This window comes from Myxocyprinus asiaticus, chromosome 15 (assembly GCF_019703515.2).
Source record: "Myxocyprinus asiaticus isolate MX2 ecotype Aquarium Trade chromosome 15, UBuf_Myxa_2, whole genome shotgun sequence".
NCBI classification, from domain to species: Eukaryota; Metazoa; Chordata; class Actinopteri; order Cypriniformes; family Catostomidae; genus Myxocyprinus; species Myxocyprinus asiaticus.
Window position 1 is genome coordinate 7489275 of NC_059358.1, and position 15187 is coordinate 7504461.

Consider the following 15187-nt stretch of genomic DNA (forward strand, 5'->3'; position numbering starts at 1 on the left):
CATTCAGAATGCTGCTGCCAGGATTCTCACCAGAACAAAAAAGACTGAGCATATCACTCCAGTACTTAGGACTTTACACTGGCTTCCAATCACATTTAGAATTGATTTTAAAGTACTGTTACTCGATTATAAATCGCTCCATAGCCTAGGACCTAAATACATTGTAGATATGCTTGTTGAATATAAACCTAACAGACCTCTCAGATCATTAGGATCAAGTCAGTTCCAAAGATAGACCAAAGGTTCACTCAAATCAAGGTGAGACAGCATTTAGTTGTTATGCCACCCGCAGTTAGAACAAGCTTCCAGAAGAGGTTAGATGTGCCCCAACAGTAGCCACATTTAAATCCAGACTGAAAACACATCTGTTTAGCTGTGCATTTTCTGACTGAGCATTGTTCTGCACTTATTGATTGCACTGAATAATTTTGCTTTTGTCTTTCTTTCATTTTAAATATTTTATTTTATTTTATTTTTTTATTTTTTTCTCAATTTAGTTATCCTCTGCTGTGTCAGGGAAGGTTAACAGCAATTAAAGTGTGTGTTTACAATTTTTGGTTGTTCTCTGTTGTACCAGGGGAGGTTAACAACAGTTAAGGATGGTGTTAACAATTTGGTATTCTTTTTCTTATTCATTTGAATCATTTTAACTTTTTTCCAATTTATTTTATTACTTTTTATTCTTATTTCTTGTTCTTAATTGTTTTTTTTTTTGTTTTTTTTTTATATATCTTGTATTTTCTTTATAATTTTTAAGCCAAGCACATTGAATTGCCATTGTGTATGAAATGTACTATATAAATAAACTTATAACATTGTACTTTGTATTATTTTTAACCTGGAATTAGTTTCATTTTTATTTTGAGAGAGTGACAGTAAATTTGGCTCCTTTCTTCTGTCTGCCGTAATCCACTGCTTTCTATTTTTTCCTCTTTTGGAAAGTGAACACAAAAATAATGTTTGCTGACTGTGGTGTCCCATTCATCTCTATGGTGTTCTTCCATGCTCCAAACCCCGATATATGAAAAGGGTCCATAAGACCAAGAACATTTATTAATAAAGGAAATACGTAGGTTCAGGCCCTTCGTCTTGTGACATTTAATAACACACTCACTCACCTATATTCTGTTTTTGTGTGCACTGAAACGGATGAGGAAACCTCTTTACTTGTACTTGATTCACAGATATACATCAGTGTTTGAATCCTTCTCATATTGATGATGACCTGAGTTTCACTGTAGCTCATGTAAATGCTGTGGTCAGTTCAAATGAGTTTACAGCCATAATGACAGACCACCATTCCCAAAATGCTTTTCACTTTCTCTGTGGCATTGTTTTTTGTGCTGCTTATTTACCCTGTTTGTGTTTGTAATGGCAAAGTGCTGTGTACACACACACACACACACACACACACACACACACACACACACACACACACACACACACACACACTTGAGAGCACCTGGAGCATTGTAACCACACAGCTTGACTTGAGTGGAGTCTGTCTCATATGTTTAATAAAAAAACCTTTATATCTTTACTGCTGCGACCCTGTGAAGCCAAAAGGGCCTCTCCTCTTTCTTACAATTCTCTGATCCCACTGAGTATGTAAAGCACTGAGGAAGTTTACAGATGCTACCGGGATGTGAAACATTGTTTTGGCTAACAGATTATTTCAAGGGATATTCTCAGCTTCTCAGAAAAGGTCATTTGTTTGACAGTAACTGTATCTTATCAAGCACAAATAACACTGTTTTGACCTGGTGTGACTTAACTGGTTTTGGTATGTAAACATTCCAAATAAACCTGAGACCAACTTAAAAGTCAGCCATGTTGTTTGCTTATAACGTGTTTTGTTTCACTCCACTTTATTTTCACATGTGCGTACCTTCATCAAATAATGTTTGCTCTTTACACCTTCAGCTTCAATTTGCCAACGAGCAGAGCGATGCCAGCTGGACCTTGGGCAGTGTCAAAGATCTGGTCTTCATTGTGCAGGTGTCCTGCCAGGTGAGTTGGCACATGTGCCCCAGTCTGTGCTAATAATATTCACCCCCTTCTGCCCCGGCCTTGTATAAATGCACTTCCAACCCAATGAAACAATGTATGCAAAATCTCTTAGACCCTTCCAGAATATGGACTACACCTTGTTTTTACATTTAACCTCCCGGAACCCTGCCAGTCACACCACAGTTTTGAGTCCTGGCTGACATCAGTTTAAATAAATATGGAAAGAAAAACAGTATGCATGTTATTTCACAATTATTATGTGTATTTGATTTGATTTTGAAATAGTTTCATGTAAGAAGCAGAGTATTATTTTCTTTTAAAAAAAAAAAAAAGATTTATTTTAAATATTTATTTGGTAATACTCTATATGAGTTTATTTTAATACTAATTTATAAAATATATACAATAATATATATTTGTATGTGTAATATATATATTTGTATGTGTTATATATATATATGTGTGTGTATATATTTTATGTATGTGTATATATGTGTGTGTGTATTTTATATATATATATATATATATATATATATATATATATATATATATATATATATATATATATATATATATATTTTTTTATTTTTTTTTTTTTTTTTTTTTGGTATGTGTATATATATTAGTAATATTTTGTGTGTGTGTATATATATATATATATATATATATATATATATATATATATATATATATATATATATATACACACACACACACACACATACACACACACTGACCGTTACTCACAGCTCTTGGCCACAGCATCTTTCTCAACATTTTATGAAATCAGTGTTCCTGATATCACTCCCCCCTCCCTTGATTCTGTCTCCTCTCTCTCACCCCTCTTTCCCCCACTCTCTCTCTCTGTCTGGAATCTAGGGTAAGACGTGGATGGTGCGGCGGTCGTATGAAGAATTCCGGACGCTGGACGCCCACCTGCATCAGTGCATTTACGACCGCCGTTACTCACAGCTCTTGGCCCTGCCAGCCCTCTGTGATATCGGAGAACGGGTGGAGGTGATCTTCTTTTCGCATATAGCTTGTATATAGCTCATGTTTTACCACTAAAGGCATAAGCTGCTCTGTATTGAGGTCATTGGCCAGTCATGTAAGTTGTTGTCTGGACCTTTAGGGATGATAATGTGAATTATTATTTATCTCAAGAATATTTAAATCTCGTAGTCTGTGACTAATGTTCAAGGGATAGTTCACCAATTACACTATTACAATTCTGTAATTTACACTCTCTTGTCAATTAAAAAAACCTTTAAGGAAAGGATTTAAAGATGCAGTCAGTCATATTTAACTAATTGCTAAAAAAAAAAATTGTCATAGAAGAATAGTATTTTTGAAAATCACAGGAGATGAAGATGAAGAAAACCATGTTTGTCCATACATTTTATGCTGTCGTTCCCACAGATCTTCACACCGCTGTTGTCTGAGTATCTGAACCGTTTCTCCATGATCGTGGACAATAAGTTGAATTGTGGGCCGGTTCTCACCTGGATGGAGGTGAGAGACAAAAAGTGGACATACAATCTTCTGTTAGTTTTAATAAAGAAATCATCCCATAAACAGACAGTCAGGCACAAACAAGACAAGCTGGATCTTGCTGTGAGATTTTGACCACTGAAGTCAAGCACAATTACAGCTAATTGGCTTTTTACACTCCTGACAGATTGACAACCATGGCAACAGGTTCCTGCTGAAAGAAGAGGCATCGTTAAACATTCCCGCCATTGCTGCTGCTCACGTCATAAAGCGCTACACTGCCCAGGCCAGTGATGAGATCTCCATTGAGGTACTACAGACCACTAACTTGAAGGAATAGTTCACCCAAAAATTCTATAATTTACTCACCCTCATGTCATTACAAACCTGAATTACTTTCTTTGTTTTGTGGAACAAAATGAGATGTTAGGCAGTCTCAGTCACCATTTACTTGAAACTTATTTCAGCATTCAGCTTCAACTCCCTTTAGGGGTGAGAGAGAATATATCAAACTAAACTCAACAAAAAAGAAACGTCCTCTCACTCTCAACTGCTTTTATTTCCAGCAGACTTAACGTGTAAATATTTTTATGAACATAAAAAGATTGAACAATTGAGACATAAACTGAACAAGTTTCACAGACATGTGACTAACAGAAATGGAATAATGTGTCCCTGAACAATGTGGGGGGGTCAGTATCAAAAGTAACAGTCAGTATCTGGTGTGGCCACCAGCTGCGTTAAGTACTGCAGTGCATCTCCTCCTCATGGACTGCACAAGATTTGCCAGTTCTTGCTGTGAGATGTTACCCCACTCTTCTGCCAAGGCATTTCCAAGTTCCTGGACATTTCTGGGGGGAATGGCCCTAGCCCTCACCCTCTGATCCAACAGGTCCTAGACGTGCTCAATGGGATTGAGATCCGGGCTCTTCGCTGGCCATGGCAGAACACTGACATTCCTGTCTTGCAGGAAATCACACACAGAATGAGCAATATGGCTGGTGGCATTGCCATGCGGGAGGGTCATGTCAGGATGAGCCTGCAGGAAGGGTATCACATGAAGGAGGAGGATGTCTTCCCTGTAATGCACAGCGTTAAGATTGCCTGCAGTGACAACAAGCTCAGTCCGATGATTCTGTTACACACCGCCTCAGACCATGACGGACCCTCCACCTCTGAATCGATCCCGCTCCAGAGTACAGGCCTCGGTGTAACCCTCATTCCTTCGACGATAAACGCGAGTCCGACCATCACCCCATGTGAGACAAAACTGGGACTCGTCAGTGAAGAGGACTTTTCGCCAGTCCTGTCTGGTTCAGCGAAGGTGGATTTGTGCTCATAGGCAACGTTGTTGCCGGTGATGTCTTGTAAGGACCTGCCTTACAACAGGCCTACGAGCCCTCAGTCCAGCCTCTCTCAGCCTATTGCGGACAGTCTGAGCACTGATGGAGGGATTGAGCGTTCCTGGTGTAACTCAGGCAGTTGTTGTGGCCATCATGTATCTGCCCCGCAGGTGTGATGTTCGGATGTACCAATCCTGTGCAGGTGTTTTTACACGTGGTCTGCCACTGTGAGGACAATCAGCTGTCCTTCCCGTCTCCCTGTAGCACTGTCTTAGGCGTCTCACATTACGGACATTGCAGTTTATTGCCCTGGCCACATCTGCAGTTCTCATGCCTCCATGCAGCATGCCTAAGGCACGTTCACGCAGATGAGCAGGCACCCTAGGCATCTTTCTTCTGGTGTTTTTCAGAGTCAGTAGAAAGATCTCTTTAGTGTTCTAAGTGTGTTTAACTGTGACCTTAATTGCCTACTGTCTGTAAACTGTTAGTGTCTTGATAATCGTTCCACAGGCGCATGTGCATTAATTGTTTATGGTTCATTGAACAAGCATGGAAAACATTTTAAAAATATGTTTAAACCCTTTCCAATAAAGATCTTTAGAGTTTATTTGGATTTTACAAAATTAGCTTTAAAATGCAGTATCCTGAAAAAGGGAGTTTTTTTTTTTTGTTTATTACACCAACTCCTATCTTTTCCAAAAGACCTTGTACCCAGTTTGAGTTCCTGTCCTTATTCTACACATGCATGTACCCCTCACCTGGTCCTGGGACGATGTTATGTTCTTTCTCCTCTACCTCCTTTATTAGGTCTATTCCTGTCGCCCCACCCTGCATACTGCTCCATATACAGCAGCTCTTTCTGGGCTAAAGAATGGGGTGACCCAAACATAGAACACATTTAAGTCCCTTCACACACACACACACACACACACACACACACACACACACACACACACACACACACACCCTTACACTTGCTCTCTTTTTCTATCAATCTGTCTAACCTTTAAACATAGAGCATTTTAAAACTATTTGAAACACTCAGGAAATATTTTGTCAAGCTAACATCAAATTTTGTCTTGACAGACTTTCCTTTTCTAGTTTCTCTTTTGTTCTTCTGTCTGTCTTGTTCTCTCTTTTAGGCTTTAGTCTTTCTCTTTATGCTCTCTATTGAGATAGGAACTGATCTTTTTTTTTTTCCTCCCTTTTTTTTTTTTTTCGTTTGGTTCAAAGTGTATTTGGCATGCAATGGCAGTTCTGACAAAGTATCAAGCATTCATCTGATCATGACCGGTTGTTTAGAAAATATGAAGTGTTTTGTCTTCAATGCACAGCACTGAATCTGTTAAATGTTTTTGCATAAAATATTAACTGTTGTCCTTTTCTATGTGATTATAAACTGTTATGAAGAGTTTTTAATAGGACACCCTAAATACACTAGTCATTTGCATATTTCATCTTCTATGTATGTATTTATGTACAGTGCATGTGTGAATGCATGCCCATTTGAATATCTATTTTTTTTTTCCTCTTTCTAAAGGTTGGCGATATCTTGTCTGTGATTGACATGCCACCCAAAGAAGACACCACATGGTGGAGAGGAAAACATGGGTTCCAGGTACCACACTAAACATCAAAACCTGATCCAGGCCTTAGGTCCCCTACACACTAGAGTATAAGCTGCATCAGAGAATGCTACAAATGCATTCATTTCAAATGGGATTTGTACGTTGGAAGGACGGAGAGGGAAAATGCAAGGGTTTGCAATAGTGACTCTCTGTCATGTGACCAAAAGTTGAAACCATTTCAACTTTTGCTGCAACTCACTCTGACGTAGGCATGCATTGACTAATGAGAATCTCGGAAAGGCGTGTTGCGCTGTGAAATTGAAACAACATGGCAGAATAACTCATGCTGTGTATTCATTCTCTGGCCCTTATTATTTTTCTCTGCTGGCTTAAAAGTTTGTAACTGTAGAGAGAGTGCCTGGAAAAGTCTTTCAATGTTTACTGGTACATTATCAAAAATATATACTTTAAATAACCAAGTCTTTCAGTGTTCGCCACTGGATTGCCACCTTTTTTCAAAATTATCCGCCTTTTTGATGTGTTGTACACTCCTTCCAAACAGACCTTTCACATTCCCATGCATCAAGCGCCCCGTCTGAGCTTTCCCTAGTGTGTAGTCGCCCTTAGTCCTGGATCACCTGCTCTGAGCCCAGTTTTTCCCCTCTCTCTTCCTCAGGTTGGTTTCTTTCCCAGTGAATGTGTGGAATTAATCAATGAGAAGTTGACGCAGTCGGTCAGCGCTCCTGTCAGTAAGCAAGGTACTTCATCGTCTTCATCAGTATCTAGAGCTCAGTAGGACTCTTGCTATTCAAAATCTCCTTAGCAAAAATAAATAAATATTTTAAAGGAATAATGTTCAAACCTTTTGAAGACAGTGGTACAGAGTGTGGTAGCCATAAGGCAGTGTGATTTCTACTAATTAAAAATAAAAACTTTCATTGATTGTAAATCCTGATGAAGTACTACACGTCCCACAATCCCTAAAGCTATATCCACCAATCAAAAAAGGCACTGTTGACATAGAAATGACAATAGTGGCAAGTAGGGTTGTGGTGAGTTTTTGCAAACTAGTGGAGGCTAGTTATGAATCGTCAGCGAGCGACCTACATAACGATAGTTAATTTTTTTGCATTAGAGCCTAAAAGTAGTATTGGTGTTTTCTGATTAGAAAATGCGTTAGGACCTTTGTAACTGATTTTCAGATAGCTTTTGATTGATTTTATATGTACCATGTAACTGAATGAGTTCCATATTCGTAATAAATTACACTCTGGATTGCTTGATTCCGATTGGTCAATCACAGCATTCTGTAGTCAAATATTTTTGTTTATTGACTTAAGTCATATGCAAGCATTATTTTCTACATGGTACAAAGCATTTTCTGAAATCCCCATGGAGAAAGGAATGGTAAATGTACATTCTAAACTGAGGCCACCAAAAAATGGACAGTCACTGTTGGGACTGCTTCGTCATTGCTATGGTAGACGTTGTTTGACTGGTCATCTTCAATAACTGTTTATCTGTATTTCAGAGGTGGATTCTTTATGCTCCAAACCTGGTGTTACCAACACGTCTGATCCTTCCTCTCCAACATTAGGTATGATCTAGGAACACTCTTCCTCCACAGAAAACAAGGTTTTCCGAAAACGCCCTCTAGTACTGCATACTTTGGAAAACAATGACATCAGGAAACTGAAAACCAGTTTTCAACCAAAAACATATTAGTCTGGACATGGCCTAAATCAGAGACCCTATTAAAACAGACAGTGAGGGAATGCAAAACATGGACACAATCTTTAAGAGACTTAATACGGCCAATAAAAAAAACTGAGTAAGTTGAGATAATCATGATGTTGCTTAATTTTATATCACCAGCAAAATCAATACATAATTCCTGAATGTTCTGTGCATCACCCAGTCCTAGTTGTAATCTAAAATGTTTGCTTTTATTACTTGATGTTTTGGGTTTCAAGATAATTTTTATGGCCTTTAATGCCACCATTCAAAACAATGTATCTTCTACTACTACTCAAAAATTTGTGTCTTAGATATTAAGGTCGTTGTTTAGTATATACTCCAAACTTGACGGCAGCATCATCTAATAAAGTGATTGAAGGGTGAATTTAACATGCAGTAATATAGTTCTGTATCAAAGAGCAGATGCATGTGATGTTTCTGTCGATTGTGTTCCTCTATTTTTTTCTCAGTTCTTCCTCCTTGGTTTCTAAGCCTGGCTGGTAACAACTTTAGTGAAATTGCCTAAACTAACATTTCTGTATCCATCTTTTCTTCATGCCTTCTGTCTTTTGACACATGCAGGGTTTGTTATATGTATTGTGGTCGTTTATACAGCAGGCAGAGGGAGTGTGGGAGGATTGGAGATGATAAACAAGAGAGTTAGATAGTGAACGAACAGCAACGAGTAGAAAAAAATTTGAATGTGTGTGGGCATCATTTCTCCAGCATCTTTTGAAGAACTACAGCATGCTTGATGTATAAATGAGAATCTGTTAGTGAATTGTGAAGAGTTTTATGTCGAATCGGACATTCTAATGCTACATGTTTCTAACACACATCAACAGGAAACCACTGCTTTTTTTAAGCTGCATTAATGATCACTCACATAACAGACATGTTGATTAGAGGTTTTACTGATTATCGGTGCCGATAGTTGCATTTTGGAATTATTGGTTATTGGCAAAAATCTATGCTGATTGTTGCTGAAAGTTTATTTATATATATATATATGTATGTGTGTGTGTGTGTGTGTGTGTGTGTGTGTGTGTATGTATGTGTGTGTATATGTGTATGTGTGTATATGTGTGTGTATATGTTGAAGTCAGAAGTTTACATACACTTAGGTTGAAGTCATTAAAGTCATTTTTTTTTTACCACTCCACAGATTTAATATTTGCAAACTATAGTTTTGGCAAGTCGTTTAGGACATCTACTTTGTGCATGACAAGTAATTTTTCAAACAATTGTTTACAGACAAATTGTTTCACTTTTAATTGACTAGATCGCAATTCCAGTGGGTCAGAAGTTTACATACACCAAGTTAACTGTGCCTTTAAGCAGCTTGGAAAATTCCAGAAAATGATGTCAAGCCTTTAGACAATTAGCCAGTTAGCTTCTGATAGGAGGTGTACTGAAGTGGAGGTGTACCTGTGGATGTATTTTAAGGCCTACCTTCAAACTCAGTGCCTCCTTTGATTGACATCATGGTGAAATCAAAAGAAATCAGCCAAGACCTCAGATAAAAAAATTGTGGACCTCCACAAGTCTGGTTCATCCTTGGGAGCAATTTCCAAACGCCTGAAGGTACCACGTTCATCTGTATAAACAATGGTACGCAAGTATAAACACCATGGGACCATGCAGCGATCTTAACGCTCAGGAAGGAGATGCATTCTGTCTCCTAGAGATGAACGTAGTTTGGTGCAAAAAGTGCAAATCAATCCCAGAACATCAGCAAAGGACCTTGTGAAGATGCTGGAGGAAACAGGTAGACAAGTATCAATATCCACAGTAAAACGAGTCCTATATCGACATAAACTGAAAGGCTGCTCAGCAAGGAAGTTGCCTCTGTTTCAAAACCACCATAAAAAAAGCCAGACTACAGTTTGCAAGTGCATATGGGGACAAAGATCTTACTTTTTGGAGAGAACCTGTCTGATAAAGCAAAAATTAAACTTTGGCTATAATGACCATCGTTATGTTTGGAGGAAAAAGGGTGAGGCTTGTAAGCCGAAGAACTCCATCCCAACCGTGAAGCATGGGGGTGGCAGCATCATGTTGTGGGGGTGATTTGCTGCAGGAGGGACTGGTGCACTTCACAAAATAGATTGCATCATGAGGAATTATTATTGTTGGGATTTTGGCTACAAATTTCATTTGAGATTTTATTCATTTTAGACTCTTGTAGTTTCTTGTTTCTGTGCCTGTCATAGTAAGGAAAGGCTAAAAAAATAAAAAATAAAAACTTTTTTTCTTTTTTTTTTTTTTTTTTTAACATTCTTTAAATCGGTTATCAAAATCCAGTATCGGTCAGCCTCTAATGTCGATGTCCACATAATGACTGCAACAGGCCCTGTATTAACCTTTTTTTTTTTTTTTTTATTGTTTGCCTACGCCTCTGTCTCATCACAATACGGTTTTATTGAAACGTTATGTTTTAATTTAGTAGACTGTAGGGCTGGGCGTTATATCAAATTTACAATAAATCCAATATTATTTTGGATCCAATATTATTAAGTAAAAATATAGATTGTGAATATCACATTAATATATTATGCTGCTTCATTTGTCTAAATTTCCTAAAGGCTGTGTAATTAGTGTAGTTAAGTGATTCTTCCTTGTCTTGCAATCTGTAAGTACTTTAGCTACTTTTCACGCCCAGCCCTCACAATACTTTCCTCGGAGCAATTGCTGATCTTTATTTAAAATTACACGGAGGGTAATGTGTGGTCTTATTAATGTGTTTGGAACAGATTCTGCAGAAGGTGTAGACTCTCTGGTTTAGATTATTTTAGGTGTTTGCTTTGTTGCTGTCAGAGTGCTCTGGCATAGAAAAGAAGTTGTAGAAATGTTCAACCACTTTCACGTGGTCAATTGCCTGATCAGTTCTCTGTCGCCCTCCTGTGGCAGTGTCTAAGAAACACGGCAAGCTGATGGGATTCCTGCGCACCTTCATGAAGTCCAGACCCACCAAACAAAAGCTCAAACAGAGGGGCATCCTGAAAGAACGAGTGTTCGGCTGTGACCTCGGAGAGCATCTCCTCAACTCTGGCCTAGACGGTACCGAAATCACAATTCTCCCAGAACAGTCATGCTGTGAAAATGATTGATGAAAACTGAAAGTGTTAATTTCTGTATGTGTGAAGTGATATTTCTGTGGTCAAACCTCAGTTCCCCAGGTCCTGAAGAGCTGCGCTGAGTTTATCGAGAAGCATGGTGTGGTGGATGGGATCTACAGACACTCTGGAGTGTCCTCCAACATACAGAAGCTCAGGTTTGTATGCGTGTATGTGCTGTGAGCTTTCTCCGTGCATCTGTTAAATGAATTAGTTTGCCCAGAAATGAAAATTCTGTCATTTAATAAATGTCACATAGTTTGAAACCAGTATGACTGACTTATAGAAATTTTGAAATGTGCTGGTTGCTCTTTTCCAGGCTGCCTTTGAATTTAGCCAAAAGAAAGTATCTAATAACTATGCTGCTTAAAAAGGCTTGCATGCAGGATCATACATTTGTTGAGGTTTTACTTTGTCTCTTTTACTGTACATGCATGACCATGGCATCTGTTCTCTTCCATCTCATTCTGATCAGGCACGAGTTTGACAGTGAAAATGTTCCGGATCTGACGAAAGACATGTACATGCAGGATATTCACTGCGTTGGCTCTCTGTGCAAACTCTACTTCAGAGAGCTGCCCAATCCGCTCCTCACATACCAACTCTATGAAAAGTTTGCTGTAAGTCATTCTGCTTCTAAAATCTGTTTAAAACCAGAATTTGGACACTTGTCAAAAGTCTAGCTACGTGATTCTAGGCAAGTCATGCCATTTCCAGAAGGTTTGCACCGTACTAAGCAAGTTCTTTCCCCTTGTCTATGCAGGAATGTATGGGAGAAATGACGGAGGAAGAGAGAATGGCGAAAGTACATGATGTTATTCAACAACTTCCTCCTCCTCACTACCGGTAACCTCAATATACACGGTGTTCTGATGCTACACATTACACATTTCATATATTAATGAATTATGTGTCTCTTAAAGCATTTTGGACAGAAATTGCTTTTTTTTCTGAAAATAAGTAACTGATGATGAGATGTTTGCCTTTATTTCAGCACTTTGGAGTACCTCATCAGACACCTGGCGCATTTGGCTACCTGTAGTGGAGAGACTAACATGCACATAAAGAATCTGGCCATCGTCTGGGCCCCCAACCTGCTCAGGTAAATATTGGGGATGCACAATATATATTGGTGTGGTCTCCTTTTTTAGGTAAATTTTTGAAGCAGTTGACTTTAAGGAATGCTTTATTCCAATTGGTCAATTGTAGCGTTCTGCAATTTCCTAAAAATCTGTGCTAGTTTCATCTCTCTCATATTACTCTGTGGTCTCTTTCTTCTAACATAAAATCATTTCCACTCAAATATTTCATGTCCATTTATATTCTTATTTTGTTAGTAGTCATGTAGTAAGTGGGATCATGTGCAGTCAATTTCTTTTTTTTTAATTATTATTTAAAACAAAAACTCTATGGGTCAGGTTTTGAAAGTATTAAATGGTTATCCATGTTTTCTACTCTAATGTTTTGATGCCTAATTTCACCTGCAATATGAATATTTTCACTAGTACAGGCCGAGTGTATCTGAGGCAGAATGTGCTCTCGTTCTGTGTAGGTCCAAAGAAATCGAGGCAGTGGGCTTGAGCGGCGCTGATCCGTTTAAAGAAGTACGTATCCAGTCAGTGGTCGTAGAGTTTCTGCTCAGTAATATGGAAGTTCTGTTCAGCGATTCTTTCACATCAGTTGGACGTTTTAACGCAGGTATGTTAAACCGGAACACGATGCAGAACTCAACAAATCTGTTCCATTTTATCTCTGTATTGACAGTTGCACTCTTGAGTGAGCAACTCAACAGTGTCTGTAAAACAAATTCCTGTTCCAAATCCTTGTGAGCTGCCTATGTTGGCAGATTTTTAAGAAGCATCATAGGCTGTTCCAAAAGGACACCTTCACGTTTCCACTTATCTTATTATTACCACTTATGTTATCGCCGACAAAACCATTGCGGATATATTGAGAGTAATGTGGAAAAACCCTAAGTGAAACATTTAATTGTAAAACAGTCTAAACTCACATTATGATGAACATGTTTTCTGCATTTTTTCTTCGTTATTGAAGTTGACTATTGGTGAAAGTGACAAACTATTACATGCTAACACACCACTGTGGAACATGTTTACATTGACCTGACACACCCATGTGTAAGAAAGGCTTTCTGAGAGCAAGCTGTGTGTTTCCATAGCAATAGGAGGGACGGAGCAAAAGATCTCACGCAAGCCTCGAACACGCCTGGTTAGTCTTCAGGAGGCGAGGGGGGAGTCCAGTTTGACGGACCCCTCTTCTCTGGATCCTGATCTACGACGCTTCTCCGTGATATGAGAACCACACTGACCCTCTGACCAAACTGTGGACACTCAGAACTGTAAATAAATCCTGCTTAGTTAAGCTTATGGGGCTGTTCCCACAGGACACATCCTTGTGTTAAAGCTAAAGTTTTAAATTTTTGATGTTAAAATACTTCCTCCAATCCCAGCTTAATATGCAGAGACAGCTACAGTATAAGCAATTCTTAAGTTAACTTCCTGAATAGTGTAAACTCTGTTGCTCTGTGGCACTAACAAAATATTGATATATTCGTTTGAGTGGTTCGATATATCCACTTCAGGCTCAAACAATGGCGTGAGTTTGGAGAGGTAACAACGTGTTTTTTGAACAAAGGTAGACTGGAGAGAGTTCGGGAATACTGTTTAAAATCATTATCTTTTATGAGTAGCACAGAATATTACACACTCTAGATGGAGTGCAACATTTGTTTCAAAACATACCATCGTAAAAATGTGATGCTCATGGCCTGAGATGCTAAAAAAAGAGAGATGCATCTGGTGCATGTTTACATAGACAACATATTTAAAATAGCACAGACAGAAACACAAGATAGTGTCTTGTATGAACAGCCTCTAAAGTGGTCAAGCTTCCTTTTGGGTCTGGTTTGTTGCTGGTCCAGAGTGGTCTACTAGATCGAAACCAGGTTGACACGCTGGTAGTCTGGCTGAACAATCGTCTAGATGTCATCCGACCAGCTAATGACTATAAATGACCAGGTAGAAATCATGGACCGATATTTTTCAGCAGGGATCACAAAGATGTCAATGTTCACACATTCTTTTTTATATTCCATACCTGTTTATGTTATTAAAAATGTATTTTTAAACCAACTTTTGAATTATGTAAGACATGTGAGAACAGTTTGTAAAAAGACATCTTTTACCAATGTAAATGACATGTTCTATAGCATACAGATGGACAGACGACAATAAATCCCTCTGTTGACATGTACTGATCTGATTTTTGTGTGAGGGCAGAGTATAAGTATTAATCCAAATGCTTTTGTATATATTAACTCATCTTTTCCACCATAAACATTCAGTTTACCATAAGCAGGACATCGAGTCATTGAGTTGGTAAGATAGATGAATGGAAGCTGAGAATATCTGAGCTAGAGAGTATCTGTTTGAGTCATCTGTACTTATTACTGAGAAGTGTTGTCTTTACAAGACAGAGGCAGCAGGTAAAGTGTAATTTAGTTTTGTTTTCTGTGTGTCAGCTTAAGGTTTTGTATTAATCATAGATGTCTTCAAAAAACTAACCCCAAATATTGCTCTTGAGCAAACAGCTTTACATGTTACCTTTGTACGCACATCAAGCAATATAATTATCCCAAGAGGCAAAAAAAATTGCATTGTATTTGATTCTTCTACTTTTCTGATGTCCCAGACTTTGTGCTGACTAAAGCCCAAAGCATACTCTACGCAAGTATTTCAATGCAGATGCTACAACTCGAGCCGAATGTCTTGAACATCAAAGAAGACCAGACGGTTCCTTAAAAAAATTTTATGATGTAATTAAATACTAATCTCATGAAACTTTGGCGTGAGATGCTAAAAAAAGAGATGCATCTGGCGCATGTTTACATAGACAACATATA

At 38.4% G+C, this 15187-nt stretch overlaps 1 protein-coding gene across 1 annotated transcript in view; it reads left to right on the top strand.

Annotated features, from left to right (window-relative positions):
• The window catches only part of LOC127453246 (rho GTPase-activating protein 33-like), a 74674-nt gene that overhangs the window by 45285 nt on the left and 14202 nt on the right, over positions 1-15187 (top strand). Inside the window, exons 6-18 of the mRNA XM_051719494.1 lie at positions 1924-2010; positions 2890-3027; positions 3430-3522; positions 3689-3811; positions 6385-6462; positions 7089-7170; positions 7944-8009; positions 11060-11209; positions 11321-11423; positions 11741-11885; positions 12029-12111; positions 12260-12367; positions 12818-12963. Coding sequence (XP_051575454.1) covers positions 1924-2010; positions 2890-3027; positions 3430-3522; positions 3689-3811; positions 6385-6462; positions 7089-7170; positions 7944-8009; positions 11060-11209; positions 11321-11423; positions 11741-11885; positions 12029-12111; positions 12260-12367; positions 12818-12963 — 1402 coding nt within the window. The remainder of the gene's footprint in view (positions 1-1923; positions 2011-2889; positions 3028-3429; positions 3523-3688; positions 3812-6384; positions 6463-7088; positions 7171-7943; positions 8010-11059; positions 11210-11320; positions 11424-11740; positions 11886-12028; positions 12112-12259; positions 12368-12817; positions 12964-15187) is intronic.